General features: G+C 41.7%; 1 protein-coding gene across 1 annotated transcript in view; it reads right to left on the bottom strand.

The window, feature by feature from the left end:
- Nucleotides 1-22,584, bottom strand: part of LOC122795584 — a 484,904-nt gene that overhangs the window by 61,823 nt on the left and 400,497 nt on the right. Inside the window, exon 7 of the mRNA XM_044063834.1 lies at nt 12,090-12,254. Coding sequence (XP_043919769.1) covers nt 12,090-12,254 — 165 coding nt within the window. The remainder of the gene's footprint in view (nt 1-12,089; nt 12,255-22,584) is intronic.

Genomic DNA, 22,584 nt, shown 5'->3' on the forward strand with positions numbered 1-22,584 from the left:
ACCTTTGTGGAGAGGGACCACTGTTGCTGTACGCCACTCTTTGGGTACATATCCTGTTGTAAGGCTGAGATTGAACAGTAGTTTTATGTTTGGGTTTAGCTCTTCTTGGAGTTCATGTAGGACACAGCCTGGGACACCGTCTGGTCCCATTGATGCTGTGTTTTTTGCTTTGGAGAGGGCGGCTCCCATCTGAACATCTGAGATGTCGGGGGGGGGGGCAGCACTCTGCTGGGATAGATATTTGCCCTTTTGTTGGGGAGGGGGGGGAGAAGTTTGCGCTGAACCTGTCAGCTAGGATGTTGGCAATGTCTGTGGGATCAGTGTATTTTTTGTCATTTTGGACTAATTCTGAGCATATCTGGGAATTCCCACCCAGGTTCCTAACATAACTAAAGAAAGCCTTGTGATTATCTTTAGTGTCCTGTGCAATTTTTCTCTCGAAGCTGGCCTTTGACGATTTTATGAGTGCCCTTAGTTTTTTTGCTAATACTGATCAGAGATGCCTTCCCTTTTTGGGATTTTGCTCTATCATGTAGTAGCTTCCTCCTCCTATTGTATAGTTTGTTTATGGCTGGGGTCCACCAGACAGGTCATCTGCCTTTGGAGGATTGGGTCTTGGTTTTATTTGGGATTGCAAGATCCATGCATTCCTGAAGGTGTTCATAGAATGCATTTATAAAGGATTCTGCGGTCTGGGCCGTATTTTCCACAGGCCCGGGGGCTTTGAAGGATTCCACCTCGGTTTTGAGGAGTGTGAAATTTGCTTTAGAGAAGTTTTTCACTGTGGTTTTCTGGGCAGGGGGTGGGGTCGGGATGTGAATATCCAGTGAGATCAGTTTATGGTCTGATCATACCAGTGAGGGATACACTTCTGGTCTGGAGCATAGAGTCCCCATGTTGGTGATGATCAGGTCCAGTATATTTTCCCCTCTTGTGGGAGTGGTAACAAGTTGTTCCATAGCATTTGAGTTTATGAATTCTAGGAACCTTTGGGCAAGGGTGTTGGAGCTAGAGTAATGCTCTCAATCTATGTTTGGGTAGTTGAAGTCGCCCAATATAATGGTGTTCGGAGAGACCTTCATATTTTCCAGTGTTCTCAGGAAGGCCGAGTGGGGTTCCTGGGTTTGGCAGGGTGGTCTGTAGCAGGCTATAAACTGGAAGGCAGTTTTACCCACTGTTAGTTGCACATGGATAGTCTCTGATGCTTCGTGCTTTGCCACCAACCTGGAGGTGTGGGTATCTTTGATGAATATCGATACTCCCCTCCTTTTTGGTTCGGTCCAAGTTTTGGGGCGAAAAGCATGGTAGGAGGTATAACCTGGTAGTGCTGGGGTGCTCTCGAGTCCTGAACCAGGTTTCTGTTACTGCACAGATATCGATGTTCTCCATGCTAAGGAGAGTTTCAAGTGCGTGCATCTTGAGGTTTAGACTTCTAGCGTTGAGTAGCATTACTCTTAGTTTCTTATCCCTTGTGATACCTATGGAGGTGGGTTTGTCTTTTGAGCCTTGCCTAAAAAGGCACTATGGGGTAGCAAGAGCCTTTGCCAATATCCGAAAGCCCAGGGGTGACAGGTGCAAGCCGTCCCTAGCAAAGCATCGTGGCTTGTCGTGCATATCATCCCAAGCTGACAGGCATTGATCCCCTTTGAATGACACCAATACTTAAGCCAATTGTTGAAATTGATCATCTTGTCTTCATATTGTGGCATCATTCTTGGTGAGGGTAAGATGCTACTCAAGGTCAGGGTCATACCAGCCTGGGCTACATGCTCAGAGAGCTCCTCTATGTCTCTTTTCATGTAGTCCAGGGAGGTACGTCTCAGGTCATTCACACCAGCATGGACAATGACTGAGTCATATTTGTACTTGCCTTGGAGTGACCTGAGTGCTTGTGTTATGTGGCGGATCCTAGCGCCAGACAGGCTGCTCACCGTGACCTTCTCCTTGTTCAGCCTGGTGAGCAGGACGCCAGTGTGCCTGATGATAGAGTCACCTATTACAAGTGTATCAGGTGTGTTGTTTAGCCTTAAGGGCTGTGACTGTTCGGCACACTGGCTTTGTGAGATATGTGTTGCACGTGTTTTGTTTTGGGGTAGCAGTTGCTTGGGTGTCTGCTTTGGAGGTCTCTGCTGCTTAGGCAGATCTTTATTTAGAGCCTCCGAGTATGTTTTGTGTGATTATGTGTTTGGTTTGCTGTCGTGGTAGGTCTATGTGAGACTGGAATTGTAGTGAGTGTGGTTTCCTTCTCCTCTTGACTGGTTATGCCAGTACTGAGTTGAGAGAGCTTAGCCTCCAGTTTGGCTATATGGTTGCATCTCTCACATGTGTTGGAATTTGTTGGGAGGAGGAGAGGGTTGTCTGTGTACATGAGGCAGTTGTAACATTGCCTCAAGATTCCCATATTCACCAGCTGGGCAGAGAGGAGATTGACAACTGACCTTTGGACATGCTAGAATAATATTGGGAATTCCTTTATAATTGAAAACAAGGGCCAATGGGGAGCGAGGGTGTAGTGCTTTTAATTTTTAGTGCCGACTTATAATTGCTTTAGTGAGCAAGTGCCAGGTAACAAGTGCAATGTGTTACAGGTAACTTAAATGACAAACAGTAACTTTCTTTCAAGCGAAGCAAGGAAATAAGTACAGTAAGCAATGCAGATATCACTAGGGATCCACAGAAGCTGAGAAGCCGCTTTTAGGTGGAATTAGCGCCCAGGAAATAACAAGCATACAAACAAAGCTAGATTCAGCAGGCCTGGATCTAGTCTATGCTACAGCAAACAAGGTGTACCAATTTCAGTAAGATACAGTTCAAATATTCAGGCACTATAAACCTCTAACCAGAAATTCCCAGCTCAGAAGGGCAGAGTCCAGCCTCTCCTCCCACAAGAGTGCAGACCACAAACCTTCTTAATGTAAAATAACTGGCCTGAAGCCCAAGTGCTTAAACCAGAGCTAATACACTTTAAGAATAACAGACACTGAGCTTTCAATCAGCAGTTCCCAACTTAGAAGGATGAAAGCTACCTGTCCTGCCACCACAGTGCATGCCACAAACCTTCCTAATGTAGAACAACTGGTCTGAAGCCCAAGTGCTTAATCCAAAAGACTTAGAATGATAGCTACACTTTAACCAAGTTACTACCAAGCAGTAATAAATACAACTGAATACTTTAAATAATGCCTGGATTAGTGCTCAAGTTATACAAACAAAGCTAGATTCAGCAGGCCTGGATCTAGTATATGCTACAGCAAACAAGGTGTACCAATTTCAGTAAGAAGAAATTCAGATATGCATGCACTATAAGCCTTCAACCAGAAATTCCCAGCTCAGAAGGGCAGAGTCCAGCCTCTCCTCCCACAAGAGTGCAGACCACGAAACCCTCTTAATGTAAAATAACTGGCCTGAAAGCCCAAGTGCTTAAACCAGAATTAATATACTTTTAGAATAACAGACACTGAGCCCTCAATCAGCAGTTCTCAACTTAGAGGGATGTAAGCTACCTGTTCTGCCACTACAGTGCAGACCACAAACCCTCTCAATGTAAAACAACTGGTCTGAAGCCCAAGTGTTTAAACTAAAAGGCCTAGAATGAGTTACACCAAGCAGTAATAAATACAACTGAGAACGTTTAAGATGACGCAAAAGCAAAATAAAGTAGGAAGAAACACAAGTACAGTAAAAGCAGAAGATTTTTTTTTTTTTTTTTTTTTTTAGAAAAGTAGCAAAAGCAGTAGTAAATACAATTCTCATGCAGTGCAAGCTGGCACACTTGAATATGTAGCAATGTTAGTCCACACACAGTTTGAAAAAATGTAATTAAATTAAAAAGGACTAAAAGCAAGTGCAGAAAGGGTTTATTAGGTAGAATGCGGTAAAGAGATGTCCTGGGGGAGTGTCTTAGATCAAATCTACAGTGGGGCGGGCACTGCAAAAGCCACCAAATTTAAACTACAACCAAGAATAGGGAGGGTGGGGGAGCAGTTTCAACACAGATGTAAGGAATGTGCAAATTATAAAAAATATATATACTGTTTTCTATAGATTTGCAGAGCAGTAAGACACAGATATCATGCAGACAATTTAGCTCTATAATACAGAATAACACAGAAAATATACTCAGCTCTATAACTTGAAGATAGTTCTGTAAGGCTGTCTCTCAAACTAAGGTTCCAGTTTGAATACAGGTTGTTAATTAAAAGGAGACACAGCACTAGCTAAATTATATCAGCTGAAAGACAAGGCAGGAAATGAGGGGTGGGGAGCAGTTTCAACACAGATGTAAGGAATGTGCAAATTATAAAAAATATATACTGTTTTCTATAGATTTGCAGAGCAGTAAGACACAGATATCAAGCAGACAATTTAGCTCTATAATACAGAATAACACAGAAAATATACTCAGCTCTATAACTTGAAGATAGTTCTGTAAGGCTGTCTCTCAAACTAAGGTTCCAGTTTGAATACAGGTTGTTAATTAAAAGGAGACACAGCACTAGCTAAATTATATCAGCTGAAAGACAAGGCAGGAAATGAGGGGGTGGGGGAGCAGTTTCAACACAGATGTAAGGAATGTGCAAATTATAAAAAATATATATACTGTTTTCTATAGATTTGCAGAGCAGTAAGACACAGATATCAAGCAGACAATTTAGCTCTATAATACAGAATAACACAGAAAATATACTCAGCTCTATAACTTGAAGATAGTTCTGTAAGGCTGTCTCTCAAACTAAGGTTCCAGTTTTATATATGTGTGTGTATATAAATTACATCTGTACATACAAACATACATTTCCTATGCTGGGAGCTGCTTACACCCACGCAGGAGCACTCGCCTATGCTTACTGTGCGTTACATATGTTTACTGCCGCTTACTTGTGCCTTATTCATTATGACAGTACCACTTTGATTGAAAGGATCAGGTTAATAGTCCCATGCGATACACACATTCACTTTTACATGTTTAAATGTCGGCTTTACAGTAGAGCGACATTCATTCCACAAGGAAAATGATATGTGCTATAGTTGAACTTGAACTGTGAATACCTTTTCGTTAGACGGATGCTCTAACCACTATACTATTGGTGTTCTGCTTCATTTATATGTATACCCATGGTTCATAGTTACCAGAACACACGCCTCAACACTTCACTTACACAGCAGGCATCCATTTTCCTGTTGGGAAAACTGCACTACTACACATGCGCCATTCCCTATTCCCTACTGCTCTGGACCCGTGCCGCATGTTGACTCTCTCCGAGGATATTCAGACCTCCAAAGCCTATAGTCCTGGCACATACATGTGTTTGATTGTGAGGGTGTTCATGTGGTCATCTGGGTTTAGGCTTGTCCGACTGGGGATCGGAACAGCCCTGTACCCATTTGAAAGGCAGATTTTGCAAGTGGACAAGGTTACTCCCACTGTTAGCATCCTACCTGTGGTTAGAGACGCAGGGATTTTGGCCACCTCTGGCCAGCTATATTCCTTCGCATTCGTTATGATTGCTTTCTTGTTCCCATGTACGTTCTGTGTGTGTGTGTGTGTGTGTGTGTGTATATATATATATATATATATATATATATATATATATATACATATGGTTGCCACCCTTTCAAATGGCCAAGTGGGACTTATTTGTTACAAACATCAAGATTTTGCAGGCTGACACATACCCACAGCCAGTACAAAGGACAAGACCTCACTTATATGCCTAATTGACAGCTTATTCTTGTAGCATTTTAGTTGCTTATTCAGTTTCTTATGACATTTAGGTGTTTCAGAAACAGAATAACTGTTTTATACAACTATTACATAGATATAGGACATATTGTTGTGATTAAATCTCAGGACATCTGCCATTTGACACTAAGTGTACAGGACAAAACTGGCCAAAGAGGGACTGTCCCTCGCAAAGTGGGACAGGTGGTTAACCTATATGTACATATTTATATATATATATATATATATATATATATATATATGTATATATATATGTATATATATATATATATATGTACGTACGCATGCATACACATTTATATGATTTAATTACTTTGATCATACTGTTGAAAGACTGCTGTCTGCTATGTTTGTGATAACATCGACATTTAGTATAACTGCCATGACTTAGTGGTAAATCACACTGATTGTGATGTGTAGGGTCCTGGCATCAGGCCTGGCCAAAGCGGTATACTGTGTTGCTGGGCAGAACAAGGGCTGTTGGACAAAGGGTGAGTACAACACTTTTCAGCTGCGGTTTTCCGTTTAACCGCCGATTCACGTCACGCAAAATCCGTCTACATTCTTACTGTGATACGTCACCCTAGTTCACATTTAATTGGTATTATATAGTTATACAGCATAAAATTAGCAAGATATGCTCGTATACAGATTACCTGTCATAAATGGTGTGTGTGCTGCAGTCGAACCGGCAACGTCTGCTCGATAGTTGGATGCTCTAACCACTACACTATTGGTGTTCTGCTTCATTTATATGTATACCCATGGTTCATAGTTACCCAAACACACGACTCAACACTTCACTAACACAGCAAGCATCCATTTTCCTGATGGGAAAACCACACTACTACACATGCGCCATTCCCTACTGGTCTGGACCCTTGCCGCATGTTGACTCACTCAAAGTATATTCAGACCTCCAAATCCTACAGTCCTGGCACATACGTGTATTTGATTGTCAGGGTGTTCATGTGGTCATCCGGGTTTAGGCTTGTCAGACTGGGGACCGGGGCTGCCCTGTACATAGATGAAAGTCAGACTTAGCACTGGGACATCGTTAGTTCCACTTTTAGCGTCCTACCTGTGGTTGGGGATGCAGAGGTGTGCTCACCTCTGGCCATCCTGATACATAACAGCACTAAATATTATGGGGGGTTCCGCTGCTGTTTCCCTTCACATTCGTTATGACTGCTATATTGTGACCATGTTCATTCTTCATATCCATATATATATATATATATATATATATATATATATATATATATATATATATATATATTTACGTAAATATATAGGTTTGTACATACACATGCATATACACCTACATGCTTATTAACATTTCCCATACCGTTGAATCACTGCCACTTACCGCCGCACATGCACGCTTGCATACCCCGCTTACGTCTAGGGTTACCACCTTTTCAAATGGCCAAAGCGGGGCATTTTCGGGACACACATCAGATTTTACAGGCTGACACATACCCACGGTCAGTACAAAGGTTAGAACTTTCCTTATTTGCCTAAATGAAAGCTTATTCTTGTAGCAGTTTAGTTGCTTATTCTGTTTCTTGTAACATTTAAGTATTTTACATACAGAAATAGCTGTTATATGTAATTGTTACATGAAATATGGGACATAATTATTTCCTACAATCACAGGACATTTGTCACTGTATTATTTTTGGCCAGGCCACAACTGCCCAAAAAGGGACTGTCCCTCGCAAAGTGAGACAGGTGGTAACCCTACTTTTGTGGAGCACGATGACCTCAATTCTTTTGGCTTTACGAAAATGAGGTAGGGTTATACATGCAAGGGATACATAGTTTGCAATCCTGAGACTGCCTAGGGTGAGATTGCCTACTAGATATGAGTAGGGGTCACTATGTGCAGATATGGCTGCGCCAATATAGCAGCCCGAGTATGGGTGGTTTTGGTGGACGTTCAGGAAGGGGGGGTGGTGTGCTGTGGAGGGGATGATGGTATTCAATTATGTATCCAGGTGTGTTGGGGTTGGATGGCTCAGTTCAGGCCAGACCATTATGTGGGTATGTGCCGGTAATGTTTCCGTACATGTGTATCGCACATTTTAATGTTCATATGTTTGTAAGATTGCGTTCTACATTATGGCCTGTCAGGTTGTATTGCGGATGTGAATGTTTGTTTTTTGTTTTTTTTTCTGATTCACCCACTGCTCCCTCGTACACCTCCAGTTCACCTATTGTGCATCCAACCCAGTCACCCCTTGGTGAATTATTACATTACCCATCGACCCCATCCCCATATTCCACACACACCATCCATCCCTTCTCTGGCTGATGGCCCATGGCACAGTCAACAGAACACATTGCATACACTACATATCTCTGGTACCAATATGGTTGTGAGGACTACCCTAGCATTTTTGATCTTCCACATGCTGTACTTCACGCACATAGGTACACGCAAACACTTACCTTTCATTACATGGTTGGTTGACCCAGGTAATACCCGTTCATCTTTGGGCCGTTCGGACAAGGACGACTTAGACCGCGAATGTGCAGATATTGGGCGAATGCTCTGACCATTGGTAGGGTTGCCACCTTTTCATATGACCAAGATGGGACATTTTCGGGACACACATCAGATTTTACAGGCCAACACATACCCACGGTCAGTACAAAGGATTGTACTTTAGTTTTATGCCTAAATGTAAGCTTATTGTTGTAGCAGTTTAGTTGTTTATTCTGTTCTGTTTACTTGCTTTTTCTGTTTCTTGTAACATAGGTATTTTACGTATGGAAATAAGTATTGTATGAGACTATTACATAAAATATGGAACATAATTATGTCCTACAATCGCAGGACATTTGACATTTATAATGGTTTTGGTATGGACATAACTGCCTAGAGGGGGACTGTCCCTCACAATGTGGTACAGGTGGTAACCCTAACCACTGGGCTAGGCTTAGCAATTGGCGGCGCACTAACACGATGCGTTTCACTTCCACTTGGTATAACTATTGACATTACAATGGAATATGGACACGGGGTTTTAAATGTCATTTGTTCGAGGGACGGGGACTCAATATTCAGCTACGTGCCTTTGTGTTTACTTTGTATTTTGGTGTTCGCAAAACTGTCTTGTATGCTTTGCATACATTTCAGTATCCACGGACACTGACAGGAGTGATTACTATTAGAGGCAGGCTGTACTAGTCAGCATTTTAGGTAGCGCGTATGCAGCCTACATGTTCATGCCTCCATGCAGTGCTTGGACACACCCCGTGCACTCGCACACATTTCCTATGCACGCGGCCATTGCGGCAGTGCACCTTCATTAATATGCATGTGGTGCTGCTGCGCCATCTCTACGCCAAAGGCTTGGAATGTGGGCCCTGGAATGGGCTAATGCCGTCCTTGCGCCGAGCTTCATGAATCCCGGGGAGTATTCATCCCTTATCAACAATAATATACTACTCATCCATTGTATGTGAAAAAAATAATTAAAAATCAAGTAATAAGTCTGTCTAAACTAACAACAAAAGATTCTGAGTTTGATTTGGCAGTACGAGACCTACTGCCATGTTTCTAGAAAAAGAGTATGGGAAGTGATTTATTTTTGACAACAAGAACCTAAAGTTTTAGTCCATTATGAAGACTGGTTTTGCAAAGCAGAATGTAGCACAAAATGTAGATCATAGCACAAATTTAAATGGTTCTGTATATTCCTTCCTGTAATTTATAATACAGATGGTAGCAACATGAAAGATATCTTTACCAACAACTGGAAGGTGATATAAGATTATCATAAAATGAAATGTGAACTTGGTGCAATGGCTTCTTTTACTGATAACAAGGGCTATAATGTATTTATTAGAAAAAGGATGGAATATCATGCATAGGAAGGATTGTTAACACAGAAAGACAACAACACATATGCATGTGGTGAATATAAATGATGTAGATTTGTTTGTAACAGTAGTATATCGGTGGTAAAGCCCCTTTAACAAAGCTCTTGGCAGTCCTGACAGCTTCAAATGTAATACTACCTTAGTGATGTATTACATAGTTTGCACAAAGTGCGAACATTTTTATATGGGGAAAAAACTATTAGAACACTAAGTGAAAGAATTAGTGAGTGTGTCTACATTATAAGAAACAAGAATTTTGATAATACTCTTTACAAATATTCTTGTGAGTGTGACAGCGAGAAAGCACTCAAAGGTATAACTGTTAATGACAGCACAAAAACTTGACAGGTGTCCATGGGGACTGGTGATGACAAAGGGCTATGATTCCTATGTTTGTTTTCCACCACCTTGTAGACAGGTCCAACAACATTTTAAATATCTTCCTAAGGTCAAAGGCTTGGAATGTGGGCCCTGGAATGGGAAATCCCAGTGGACTCTCTTTTGCCTGAGCCACCAAAACCTACTGGGGCCAAGTGGAGACTTGAGGAGAAGAAGCCTTTGTCCCAAGAACTACCACCACATATCATTTATGTTTTCATTCTAGCATCTTCTTCTTCAGTGTACCTTGAGTAAGTCTTGTAAGAGAAATGGATTATGAAAGAATAGAATGACTGAAAAAAACAGTACTCAGTAGTACACATACCTGTGCAAACCTTTTGCCAATTCCAGGCTCACACTACTCTCCTGTGTCATATACATGTATACAGTGCATATAAAAAGTATACACACCCCTGTTAAAATGCCAGGTTGTTGTGATATAAAAAAATGAGACCACAATAAATCATTTCAAAACTTTTCCCACCTTTAATGTGACCTATAACATGTACAATTCAATTGAAAAACAAACAAATCTGTTGGGAAAAATATAAAAAAAAATTAAAAAAAACATACAATAAGCTGGTTGGATAAGTGTGAACACCTTTAAACTAATACTTTGTTGAAGCACCTTTTGATTTAATTACAGCATTCAGTCTTCTTGGGAACACACCCGCCATCAATTAAAGAGACTCTGATTAACCCCAAATAAAGTTCAGCTGTCCTAGCAGGATTTTCCTGACATTTACTCAGTCCTGCTACAGCAAAAGCCATGGTTCACAGGGAGCTTACAAAGCATCCAAGGGATCTCATTGTTGAAAGGTATCAGTCAGGAGAAGGGTACAAAAAAACTTCCACAGGATTGGATATACCATGGAACACAGTGAAGACAGTGATCAAAAAGTAGATAAAATATGGGACAACAGTGATGTTGCAAAGAACTGGATGTCCCTCCAAACTAGATGAAAAGAAAAGATGAAAACTGGTCAAGGAGGCTGCCAAGAGACCTACAGCAACATTGAAAGAGCTGCAGGAATTTCTGGCAAGTACCGGTTGTGTACTACATGTGACAACAATCTCCCGTATTCTCTACAGGTCTGGACTATGGGGTAGGGTTGCAAGACGGAAGCCTTTTCTTACACAGAAAAACATCCAGGCCCGGCTAAAGTTTGAAAAACAATACATCAAGTCTCCCAAAAGCATGTGGGAAAATGTGTTATGGTCTGATGAGTCCAAGGTTGAACTTTTTGGCCACAATTTCAAAAGGTACGTTTGGCATAAAAACAATACTTTGCATCACCAAAAGAACACCATCCCCATGGTGAAGCATGGTGGTGGCAGTATTGTGCTTTCGGGTTGCTTTTCTTCAGTTGGAACTGGGGCTTTAGTCAAGGTGGAGGGAATTATGAACCGTTCCAAATACCAGTCACTTTTGGCCCAAAACCTTCAGCCATCTGTGCTAGAAAGCTGAAGATGAAGAGGAATTTCACCTTTCAACATGACAATGACCCCAAGCATGCATCCAAATCAACAAAAGAATGGATTCATCAGAAGAAAATTAAAGTTTTGGAATGGCCCAGCCAGAGCCCAGACCTAAATCCAACAGAAAATCTGTGGGGTGACCTGAAGAGGGCTGTGCACAAGAGATGCCCTCGCAATCTGATAGATCTGGAGGACTTTTTCAAGTATGAGTGGGCAAATAATGCCAAGTCAAGATGTGTCATGCTGATAGACTCCTACCCAAGAAGACTGAATGTTGTAATTAAATCAAAAGGTGCTTCAACAAAGTATTAGTTTAAGGGTGTGCACACTTATGCAACCAGCTTGTTGTACGTCTTTTATTTTTATATTTTTTCCCTAATAGATTTGTTTGTTTTTTAATTGAATTGTACAGGTTATAGGTCACATTAAAGGTGGGAAAAGTTTTTAAATGATTTATTGTGGTCTCATTTTATATCACAAAAACCTGGCATTTTAAATATATATACAACACACACACACACGTATATATGTATTTTTTTATTCAGTATTATATTTTTATATTTCACTCTCAAGGAAACTATTCGCTTAAAGAACTTACCTTAGCCTTTACTGCACTGCATGATTTCAATCTGTGTCGCTTGGTCAACGTGATGATACTAGCAGGGCATCTACTTTGTGGAAGATTGCCTTGAGCATGCGGGTTTTGGACTTTGGGTACAGCAGTCATTTGAGTTGGCTGGTTTGGCTTGTCAAATACATGCACCTAAAAAAAAATCAAACACAAAAACAAGCAAAATTAACACAAACCAAAATAATATTAAACTAACTGAGCAATGTGCAAAAAGAAATGTCATTTGCATGACAGTTGCAATTTACTTTACATTTCAAAGTACTTTATAAGTTGCACATTACATCTGATACATAACCTTGCACAGTTACCTTAAGATATTTTATGAGTAATTAATGTCAGACATGGTCATGTAAAGCAAATTATTCACTCAAAGTACTCTTACCTAGGGGGACATAAGAAACCTGTCTGGCTATCAATAAACAGCTATAAGAAATAGGTGTAGGTAGTAAAGAAAATTAAACCAAGAAAGGGAAGATTTCTGATAGTCTAGTTACAGACTGCTATGCAAAGATAAGGACGCACCCACAAAATTTGGAGATGCATTTTAAATTAACTGTGGGGAGAATTTTAAGATGACAGGACATTTGCAGATGCACCTATAATTAACTGAGGTGAGAGTAGCAGCATTTTGTGAAATTTACTAGGTAATATGCAGCCTGCTTTAAACAGGGTATCATGAAAAACAATGTTCCAGCAGACAGTAGTCATAAAGTAACATTGGAACAATATGAAGGAAAATTGACAAGACAGAGAGCCTTTCTGGATTAACTCTTGCAATAAATAAAGCTCCAAATACATAATTCCTAGACTGAGTAAATTCAATCTTAATGTGTCATTGCTGGAGTCCTGGACAGCATAATTCCTAAAGATGAGGGCAAACAAACAGTTGCAGTTTTCAACATATACACAGATGATAGCAGCAACAGAAGTCAGCAGGAGGAGGACTGAAGATCCTGAAAATACCACAAAGAACACAATAGGAAAGGGACGGAGACCAAGGCAAAGACAATACTCTAATAGTGGGATAAGGAATCAGGTAACCTACTATTTTGGTATACAAAAGAAAAAGTAAGATTACTTTAAAAGCAAACAGACTCCATGGAATAAAGGGATACAACCTTGCATACAGCACAGACAACCAGGGTTCGGACAGTATCTAGGCAACTGAGGTATGGAGACTGGGAATAAGTGATAACTGTTGGCTTGCTCTTCCCAATTGTGTGTGTGTGTGTGTGTGTGTGTGTGTGCGTGCATGGGCGTGTGTGCGTATGTGTGTGTGTGTGTGTGTGTGTGTGTGTGTGTGTGTGTGTGTGTGTGTGTGTGTATGTACGTGTGTGCGCCCATGGGGTGGGGTTGCCTTACTTAAAATTTCCTGGTAAAGAAACAAGGAACCTGGCAGGAGTGGAAACTTCCTAGTAGGCAGGCCCACAAGAAGGGGAAAGCCACCTGAATGAGTAAACTATATCCTTATGCTATGCCCAATACAATCCGCACCATGGACTAGTTTGCTTTGATGCACAAGTTGAGGTTAGCTGCATATAAAAAACATCTACTCAACCTAGGATGACAGCCCTCCACCACTTGAATCTCTCCATCAGAAGTGAGTATGATAAATGGGTCAGTGGGGTGGATATGTTGGCTGGTCAAACAGGGAGGACAAAATAAAAGAATGAATGAATGAATGAAGGAATGAATGAATTAATTAATAAAAGCAGGAAGTACTGCAAAGGCAAGCAAATTAGACACAGCAATACTGAATGAATATTTGTTTAGTGCAGGACACAGTACACATAGTAGTTAAGGAGTTGGGATTGAAAGCTGCAAGACTGAATGAAGATGCTACAAAACAACAGAAAGTGCTAGTGTGTCTGACTCACTTCTCTACAAAAAAGTAATTCTATAAAAATAAACTTAATGACAGCAACAATGGAAGTACTCACTATATCAGTTAATCTTCAAATGCGTCCTCTGCAAGGGGTAATAAATATGATCTCCTTTCTTATAGCCCCTCCATGCCAGTTCGTAGACCTCAGGGTCTCATGTCCCTGCTGCATTATGTCTCTACTCCTGCTCAGATCACTCAGTTCCTTGTACACTTGAGTCTTCCATGAGGACACACCTCTGATAGCACTACCTGATCTGGTCAGCTTTGTAGGACTATGACGGTGTGCCAAGCCTCCTGCTCACTACTTCTAACTCTCCATGGAACAGGGGAATATGCAACATAAATAAAATACACAAGGATATACCACTATAAAATGGTAATATGTACACAGGATGCTCTGCCTGAAACAGATGGGAGTTGCTGATCAATGCAAAGGGGATGACCAGAAGGCAAATAAGTGCCCACAGCCTTCCTACCAACCCCTTTGTATTGAACAGGAAGCCTTTTCCAATATAAGCTGATAATAGTGTTATAACTACTTCAAGGTACATAACAGCTGAGAAGAATCCAATGCACGATTCACAGATAATTAATAGATGGAAAGCATCAAAGCAGAATCCACAGACTTGTGCCCAGGGTACATGGTTTGATTCCTTCCACCTTCATTTGCCTACTGTGTATCCCTGGGGAATTCACTTAACAAAACAGTGCTTCCAGGTCAACTTTGAAAAGTTATAATTTGTCTAGTGGGCCTAACCAGTCTTCAAACATTTGAAAAATGCCTCCAAAAAAGAGGCAAGAGCCAAAGGGACAACATGTAGCTTAAATGGTTTGAAAGCATGAATCATGAAGCACAGATGTGGTAGCAGAAAAGCTTGACCCAAGAAGTGGGAATCTAAGCTGTAGTGCTTAGTAAGGTATGTAGAGGGGACCAAGTTGTTATGCACGTAAATGTCTGCAATGAGTGCATTCTCGAACTACTGATGTGATGCAATACGTCTAGTAGGATGATTCTGACTGCACCGACTAAAACAGAAATGTACTTGTTAAATGCTAGTTCACACAGTTCCCACCAGCACCTGAACAATCTGACTTGATGAACTCATGCGTCCATTTGAGATAAAACTCTGTTGAGGACTACATTTAAAGTGTTGGGTAACTGCTCTGAATTCTACCCCCCACAAAGGAGATATTACCACACACAGTAGAAGAAGGTGTGTCCTTAGGGGACTTGTTCTCTGTAATAAAAAAAGTAATGATTCCTGCCAGTTAAGCATCAGAAATGATATGACAGAATGACAGATATGACTGTTACCAGATCAAGGACTTCCAAAAGATGAACTTCATGTCTACAAAAAGTACAGTTGTGTACTTACCATAAATGTAGATGTTCGAGTGTATTCACTGTTGCAGTCATTACTCTTGGGTTATCCTGCTGGCAGGCTATCCTCAGTCGGCCTAAATTCCAAAGTCCTGGTTCGGCGTCGGTTGCTGTCGCCTCTTTCCTGATGTCAGTGTGCCAGGGGTATATAAGATGCAGCCAACGCCATTTTCTTCAGTTTTTCTTGCCCCAGATGTCAGGTGCCACCAAAAGGGTAGGCTAAAAACATTGCTTATAAAAAGCATGCACTAAAATAAATAATACCTTCATCTACAAGCAAATACACCACATAGGTTGCATAGAATAGAGAAGTACAGATAAGTCCCAGCAAAGAAAGGGGGATGGTGGGTGGGTAACCTGGACTGCAACAGTGAATACACTCGAACATCTACATTTATGGTAGGTACACAACTGTACTATGTTCATCGTGTTTCACTGTTGCAGTCATTACACTTGGGTTGAATCCCAAAGCTGAGGTTGGGCGGCTGGGTCTAAACAGAATTAGGAGTGGCTATGAGGCCCTGCAGAACTGCAGTGGCAAAGCCTGCTCTGGACTTAGAGTAAAGAGGTAAGTGGTAGTGCTTGGTAAAAGTGTGCACTGAACTCCAAGTTACAGCCTCCAAAATGTCCTTGGTTGGTACTCCTCTGAGAAAGGCTGCTGATGTGACTGCTGCCCTGGTCGAATGTGGCCTAATGCCCTCAGGCACTGATTTGTCATGCTGTGCATAGCAGAAACGAATGCAGTGTCCTATCCATTTTGAAATAGTCTGCTTTGAGATAGCCTTTCCTTGTGATCCTGCAGCATATGCCACTAAAAGTTGCTCATTCTTTCTGAAAGCTTTAGTTTTGTCCAAGCAGAAGCGTAGCTGCCTGTATATGTTCAAAGAATGCAGAAGTCTCTCCCCTTTGTTCTGGGGATTTGGATAAAAAGTAGGCAAATTAATGGTTTGATTAAGAGCCACACTGGATACTACCTTTGGCATAAATGTTGGGTTTGTTCTTAGAGAAACCCTGTCTGGATGAAAAATGATAAAAGGTTCCACTGCCATTAATGCCTGTAACTCTGATAATCTTCTTGCTGAAGTTATTGCTAGGAGAAGAGCTGTTTTCCATGATAAGAATTTTATCTCGGCTTTATTGGCTGGCTCAAAAGGAGGCAGTGTGAGTTTTTCCAAGACAAAATTGAGGTCCCATGTAGGTATCGGTGCTTTCCTTGGGGGTCTTAAGTTTTTGGCCCCTCTGAGGTACTGCCTTAGCAGTGGATGTGAAAAAATAGGTGGTTCCGTATTGTAATGAGCTGAAATGGCAGAGGCATGGATCTTAATCGATGAGGATAGGCCTTTGTCCAGCATCTCAGTTTGGTATTGTAAAATTTGAGGAATATTTGGAACAAGTGGTTCAATTCCTTGTGCCTGATTCCAAGCACAGAATCTCTTCCATTTTTCTGCATAAGATTTTCTGGTGCTGGGCCTCCTGGCTTCCAAAATGACATCCATAACTGCTTTAGAGAGATTTAAGGTTCTGAGTTGGCTGTGAAGGATCTGATTGTTTTGTTGGGTCAGAAGAAGAGGAATTTGAGGTAAAGTCCAGGCTGGGCCTTGAGACAAGCTCTTTAGGATTGGGTACCAGTGCTGGCGTGGCCACTCTGGGGCAATCAGAATCATTTTTGGCTTCTCTTGTCTGACCTTTAGGAGTGCCTTTTGGAGGAGAGGCAGTGGAGGAAAGGCATAAACTGTCAGTGTTTTTCAGTTGAATTATACAGCATCCACCTTCCATGCTTGTGTGTGATAAGTCCTTGTGCAGAATCTCTGTAGTTGACAGTTGTGAGGGGAGGCAAATAGATCTATGTCTGGGCATCTCCATTTCCTTGTTATCATGCTGAAGACTTGTGGGTCTAGTTTCCACTCATGAGGGTCCATGAGGTTTCTGCTTAGTTCATCTGCCAGAGTATTTGTCTTTCCTGGCAGGAATTGTGCTTGCAGATGCACTTGATAGGTCAATGCTGTGTTCCACAAAGTCATGGCTTGCCTGCAGAGGGGGTAGGAATGTGTGCCCCCTTGCTTGTTTATGTACCACATGACTGTAGTGTTGTCCGTCTTTAGCAGTAGTTGTCCTGGATGAAGTAGACCCTTGAAGGCTGTCAGGGCATTCTGTACAGCTAGCATCTCTTTTTGATTGATATGCAGATGCATTCGGCTTGCGGGCCACGTGCCCTGAATACATTTTCCTGCCATGTGTACCCCCCAGGCATAATCCGATGCATCTGTTGTTAGTGTCTGCCTGGCTGTGGGTAAAGTGAATGGCTGTCCCTTGTTGTGGTGACAGGCCAGTGCCCACCATCAAAACTCCTGCTGCAGGCAAGGAATGAAAGTAATTATTGTTTCCAGGCTGTGGCAATGTTGAATCCAAACACTTTTTAGATACCATTGTAGCTTCCTCATATGCAGTACTGCATATGGAATTAGCAGAATGCAGGATGCCATGAAGCCCAAAGCCTGCAGAATTTTTCTTGCAAGTAATTGGGCTTTTGTTGCCATCATTTGGAAGTAATGCGTCAGTTGCCTTTGTTTGTCTGGCATGAGATAAGCCATCTGGGCAGTTGTATTTAAGCTTGCACCCAGGAATATTATCTCTTGAGAGGGCACTAGTTTTGATTTCTTTTCGTTTACTGTGTACCCTAGGCAAATTAGTAATCTTTTTACAAACGCCAGATGCTTTAGTAGAATGTCCTTGCTCTCTGCTTGAATAAGGCAGTCGTCCAAGTAGGGATATATTTGAATTCCTCTTTGTCTGCAAAATGCAATTACTGGTGCCAGGCATTTTGTGAAGACCCTGGGCGCAGTAGATAAGCCAAAGGGCAGTGCAGAGAATTGGTAGTGCATTGAGCCAGCTATGAATCTGAGGTATCTTCTGCAAGATTGTCTGACTGGGACATGCAGGTATGTCTCTTTGACGTCCAAAGTTACGAGCCAAGCCTTCTTGCCCAGCATGGGCAGAAGTTGCTGCAGTGTCAATATTTTGAATTTTGGAACTTCCAGAAAAGTATTTAGAATAGACAGGTCCAGTATTGGTCTCCAGGCTTTGATCTTTCTGGGTACCCAGAAAAGTCTTGAGTAAAATCCTTGCCCCTGCTCTTGCTGTGGTACTCTTTGAATAGTCCTCATGTCCATGAGAGATGAAATTTGCTTTTGTGCCTCTGCCCATTGACTGTGTGGCAGGTCTGGCATACCTTTTGCCTTTGGGAGGGTGTGAAAGTGGAACCTGTATTCCTGAGAAACAATATTCAGTACCCATTTGTCCTGGGTAATCATGTGCCAATTTTGTGAGAAAAGTTCTAGCTTTCCCCCTAAGGGTGCTGCCAAAAGGTAAGCGCTTGGCATTGGCAGTGGGAAGTCATTGGGACTGTTTCCTATAAGCACCCCATTGTTTAGGCCTGTATGAGCCTTGGGCCTGAGATCTGCCTCTAGGTCGTCTGTATCTGCCTCTTTGTGGCCTGTCTGACACTGGAAAGGACCAGTTCTTAGAAGGCCAGTTCCTGCTAAATCTGGGTGGCTGAACCTGTAAGAAATCCTTTACTGTCTGCATTGATTTCGCTTTATCCTCCATTTTCTTTAACACCTCTTTTACCTTAACACCAAACAAAGTATCATGCTGTAATGGAGCATCCAATCATTTTGCTTTAACATGATCAGGCAGACTCTGTTCCTTTAACCAAGCATGCCTTCGAATGACAGCCTGTAACTGCGGCCTTGCAAGAAGCCTCTAGAGAATCAAAACCACATTGCAAAGAATGTTTTCCCACTTGTTCAGCTGCATGCAATAAATCCTGCATTTCCTTGTTTTCAGGACATTCAGAGTTTGTCAGCATTTTCTGTTTTAGCAGAGATATTAGGCATTGGTGATATTTAAGCATGTGAAACTGGCAGTTTAAAGCCCTTACAGCTAAAGTAGCAGAGGTGCAAACTTTTTTCCCCCATCTGTCCAGTGCTCTAGAATCCCTATCAGAGGGAACAGTTTTTTTTGCAGTGGAAGCCTTGACCCCTTTGGGACCCTGAGATATAGCTTCTGGGTCAGCAGCAGGGTGTTTATAAAGAAATGTATGTGAATCTGGAACCCTGTAATACCTATCTGGCTTGACTGGTACAGGGGGTAAAGAATCAGGAGACAGACTGGACTCAGAAAATGCATCATCTACAATGTCTAGCGCAGGAGGAATAGCAAGAGGTCTGTGCTGAGGCAATAAAAGAAAGTCTCTGAGCTTTTTCTTGGATTCGGAATATTCTTGGCTCTCCCAGTGGAAATGCTTCCTCATGGTGTGCAGGGTTTCCCCAAAACAATAGTCTTCAGGAGGAGAGGCTGAAGGGATAGATTCTTTAGCATCAGAGTCCTCATAGGGAGGAAGAGAATATCCCTGTTCTGAAGAGGAATCAGATGAAATAGAAACCTGATCAGAGGAATCATAGTCAGTGTCTTGCCTCAGCCTTTTATCAGGAGGGGGATGGGAACCCCTGATCAAAGTAATTAGGTCCTCTGCCATTTTAAGCATGTATTTCTTAGGCATGGTGGACCGTCCAGGAGAATGCTGTACTTGTTTCTTTGCCTTTAAAGGTGTTTTAGACTTTGTCTTGGATGCTGAAGTGGTCTTGATAGAAAGCTGTGTAGGTCTGAAAACATCCTCAGAAGCCGATGCCTGCTCAGCGGCTCCAGACCCATCTGAGGGAGTAGTTTCCGTAGGCCCAATACCTTGAGTTTACAGAGGCCTAGTTGTCTCCATGTGGGAGTTGGAGGTGGCCTATGGCTCTGAGGTAGTGGGTGTCAGGGGCTGCTAAAGCGCCTCACTGAGAACCGGTGACTGGCCTAGAAGAGGCTTCGTCGTCGGTTTTGGACCTCGGATGCCTTTCCTTTTCTTTTTCCTTGCGCTTTTTATGAACTCCGGTCGTTGGCTGTTCTGACGGCATTATATAGTTAAACCTTCGGACAAAGTAATGGAAAGCAAAATCGTACCGACGCTTAATAGTGCGTTGGTTAAATCTAGCACAAAACCGACAACTAGCAACATCGTGGTCAGGGCCTAGGCAAGGAATACAGTAAGAATGAAAATCCTTATGAGGTATTTGCTTCCCACAAGAAATACAATTGTTAACTTTTACTGACATCGGTATGGAGCAAGAAAAAGTTTCCCCAATGGGGTACTTAGCTTTATTGAAGACTTCGGATCTGAAATTCAGTTTTGAAAATCTCAGGAGTCAGCCGACCAGCACTTGCGAACTGCTTTTGCTTCGGGCACTGCGCGGCAAGAAACACTGAAGAAAATGGCATTGGCTGCATCTTATATACCCCTGGCGCACTGACGTCAGGGAAGAGGCGACAGCAACCGATGCCGGACCAGGACTTTGGAATTCAGGCCGATTGCGGGTAACCTGCCAGCAGGATAACCCAAGTGTAATGACTGCAACAGTGAAACACGATGAACATCCATACAGCTCAAAGGATGGAAGAGTAAGCCTGTCAACAATGAAGTTTAAGACCCTAGGAACAGAATGATGCTTTGTCAAACGATGGAGATGAGAGGACATTCCTTCAGAAACTGTTTTAACTAATTTGTATTGAGCCAGAGTGCTGTCATCTGGTGTACCAAGATAAGCAACTTGACCTTTAAATAACTTAGCCTCAAATTAAACAATTATTAAAAAAGTAAAAGGTAACCCTGACATACGTACAAGTTCAGAGACTGAGACAGAGGGGGACACTTCTCAGCCAATATGCTGACCATCTTCAATTGTCAGTAAATGTACACCAAATGAAAGGTTTCTTGGTGATAAACAGCTCTGTTAAAAATGTCCTTTGGATTAACTGAGAATTACTTCTTGTAACTAACTGATTTATATCTGATACCTTTTCACTTCTGGATAACTAGTGTGTGTTTCTACATTAAAAAGACTGGGACAGCAATTCTAGTGGCAGTTTGAAGGTAGCCTGGTCTGTCCAAGTTGAAAAACACAAAGGAAGTCTTACAGAGAGAATTAGTTGTAGCCGGTTATTTGATTTGTTTCTAATACCACTAAAGTCTGTTTTACATTAAGAAGACTGGGCTTGCAATTCTAGTGGGAGTAGAAAGGTAGCCCGGTCTGTCCAAGATGGGAAACACATAAGAGACCTGAAAATGACAATTATTTGTTGTAGCTAGTTGGTAAATTTTCACTTTTGGATAACCAAAATGTGTTTTTACATTAAGAAGACTGGGAGTGCTATTCTTCTGGCAGTAGTAAGCTAGCTTGGTCTGTCCAAGTTTGGAAACATAGGGAGTCTTGATTGTTTAATCAGCCAGAGTTTTTTTTAGGAACTTAGTTGTTTGGTGTTAAGCTGCACTTGAGAGCTACTATGCTGTGCTTTTACATTAACAAGTTCCAGGATCATCCATTGTTTGGTGAAAGGTGTTAACCTGGTCTTGCTGAGTTGGGAAACACTCTGGCTAGCTCATAGTGTAGCTGTTTATTGTTTTCAGTGTTTTTCTGTCTGCTATAAATTAGATGTATTTATGCAGAGCTGATCACTATGCAGTGGAGGTTAGCACTACCCTGTTTAGTATCAAACCTATAAAGCTAGTAAGTACGACTTTAACCTGTAACACATAAAGGACTGGAGTGGAGCTAAGCTTAGGGCAGCTAGGTAGCACATCAAACAGCACTAATATCAGATCATAGCACTATCTAACACCTAGCCTTACCCCTTGACACCACTCAGGTGACCTCTGTAAAACCAAGTCCCTAAATCATAACAGCCCAATCCTAATACAGTCCCTGAGAACATGAACTTGCAATTTCCTACTTTCTTGGTGGCCAGCTTGGCAGACATGGGCATCCTGAGAAAAATTTAGCAATTGTCTTATGTACTCAGACAATCTTTTAATCCTAAAAGAAACTAACACAGTATGTGAAAAATGTGGACACACAACTTCCTTGGAGGCAAAAATCTCGCTTAAAAACAAGGTTGTCAAGAACACACATGTACTACATCCTTCACACATACCACTCACCACACATATAGACCTTTTTTAAGTTGAGACACTTAAAAGAAACCTTTCAAAACCTCGAAGACCTCCTAAGCTGTCAAATGCAACATTTGTCCTCAGCAATCACTATAGCACACACCAAAACAACACCTAACACCACACATAAGTCTCTACTCAATGTTCC

This window comes from Protopterus annectens, chromosome 2.part2 (genome assembly GCF_019279795.1).
Source record: "Protopterus annectens isolate FY-2018-M chromosome 2.part2, PAN1.0, whole genome shotgun sequence".
Lineage (NCBI taxonomy): Eukaryota > Metazoa > Chordata > Ceratodontiformes > Protopteridae > Protopterus > Protopterus annectens.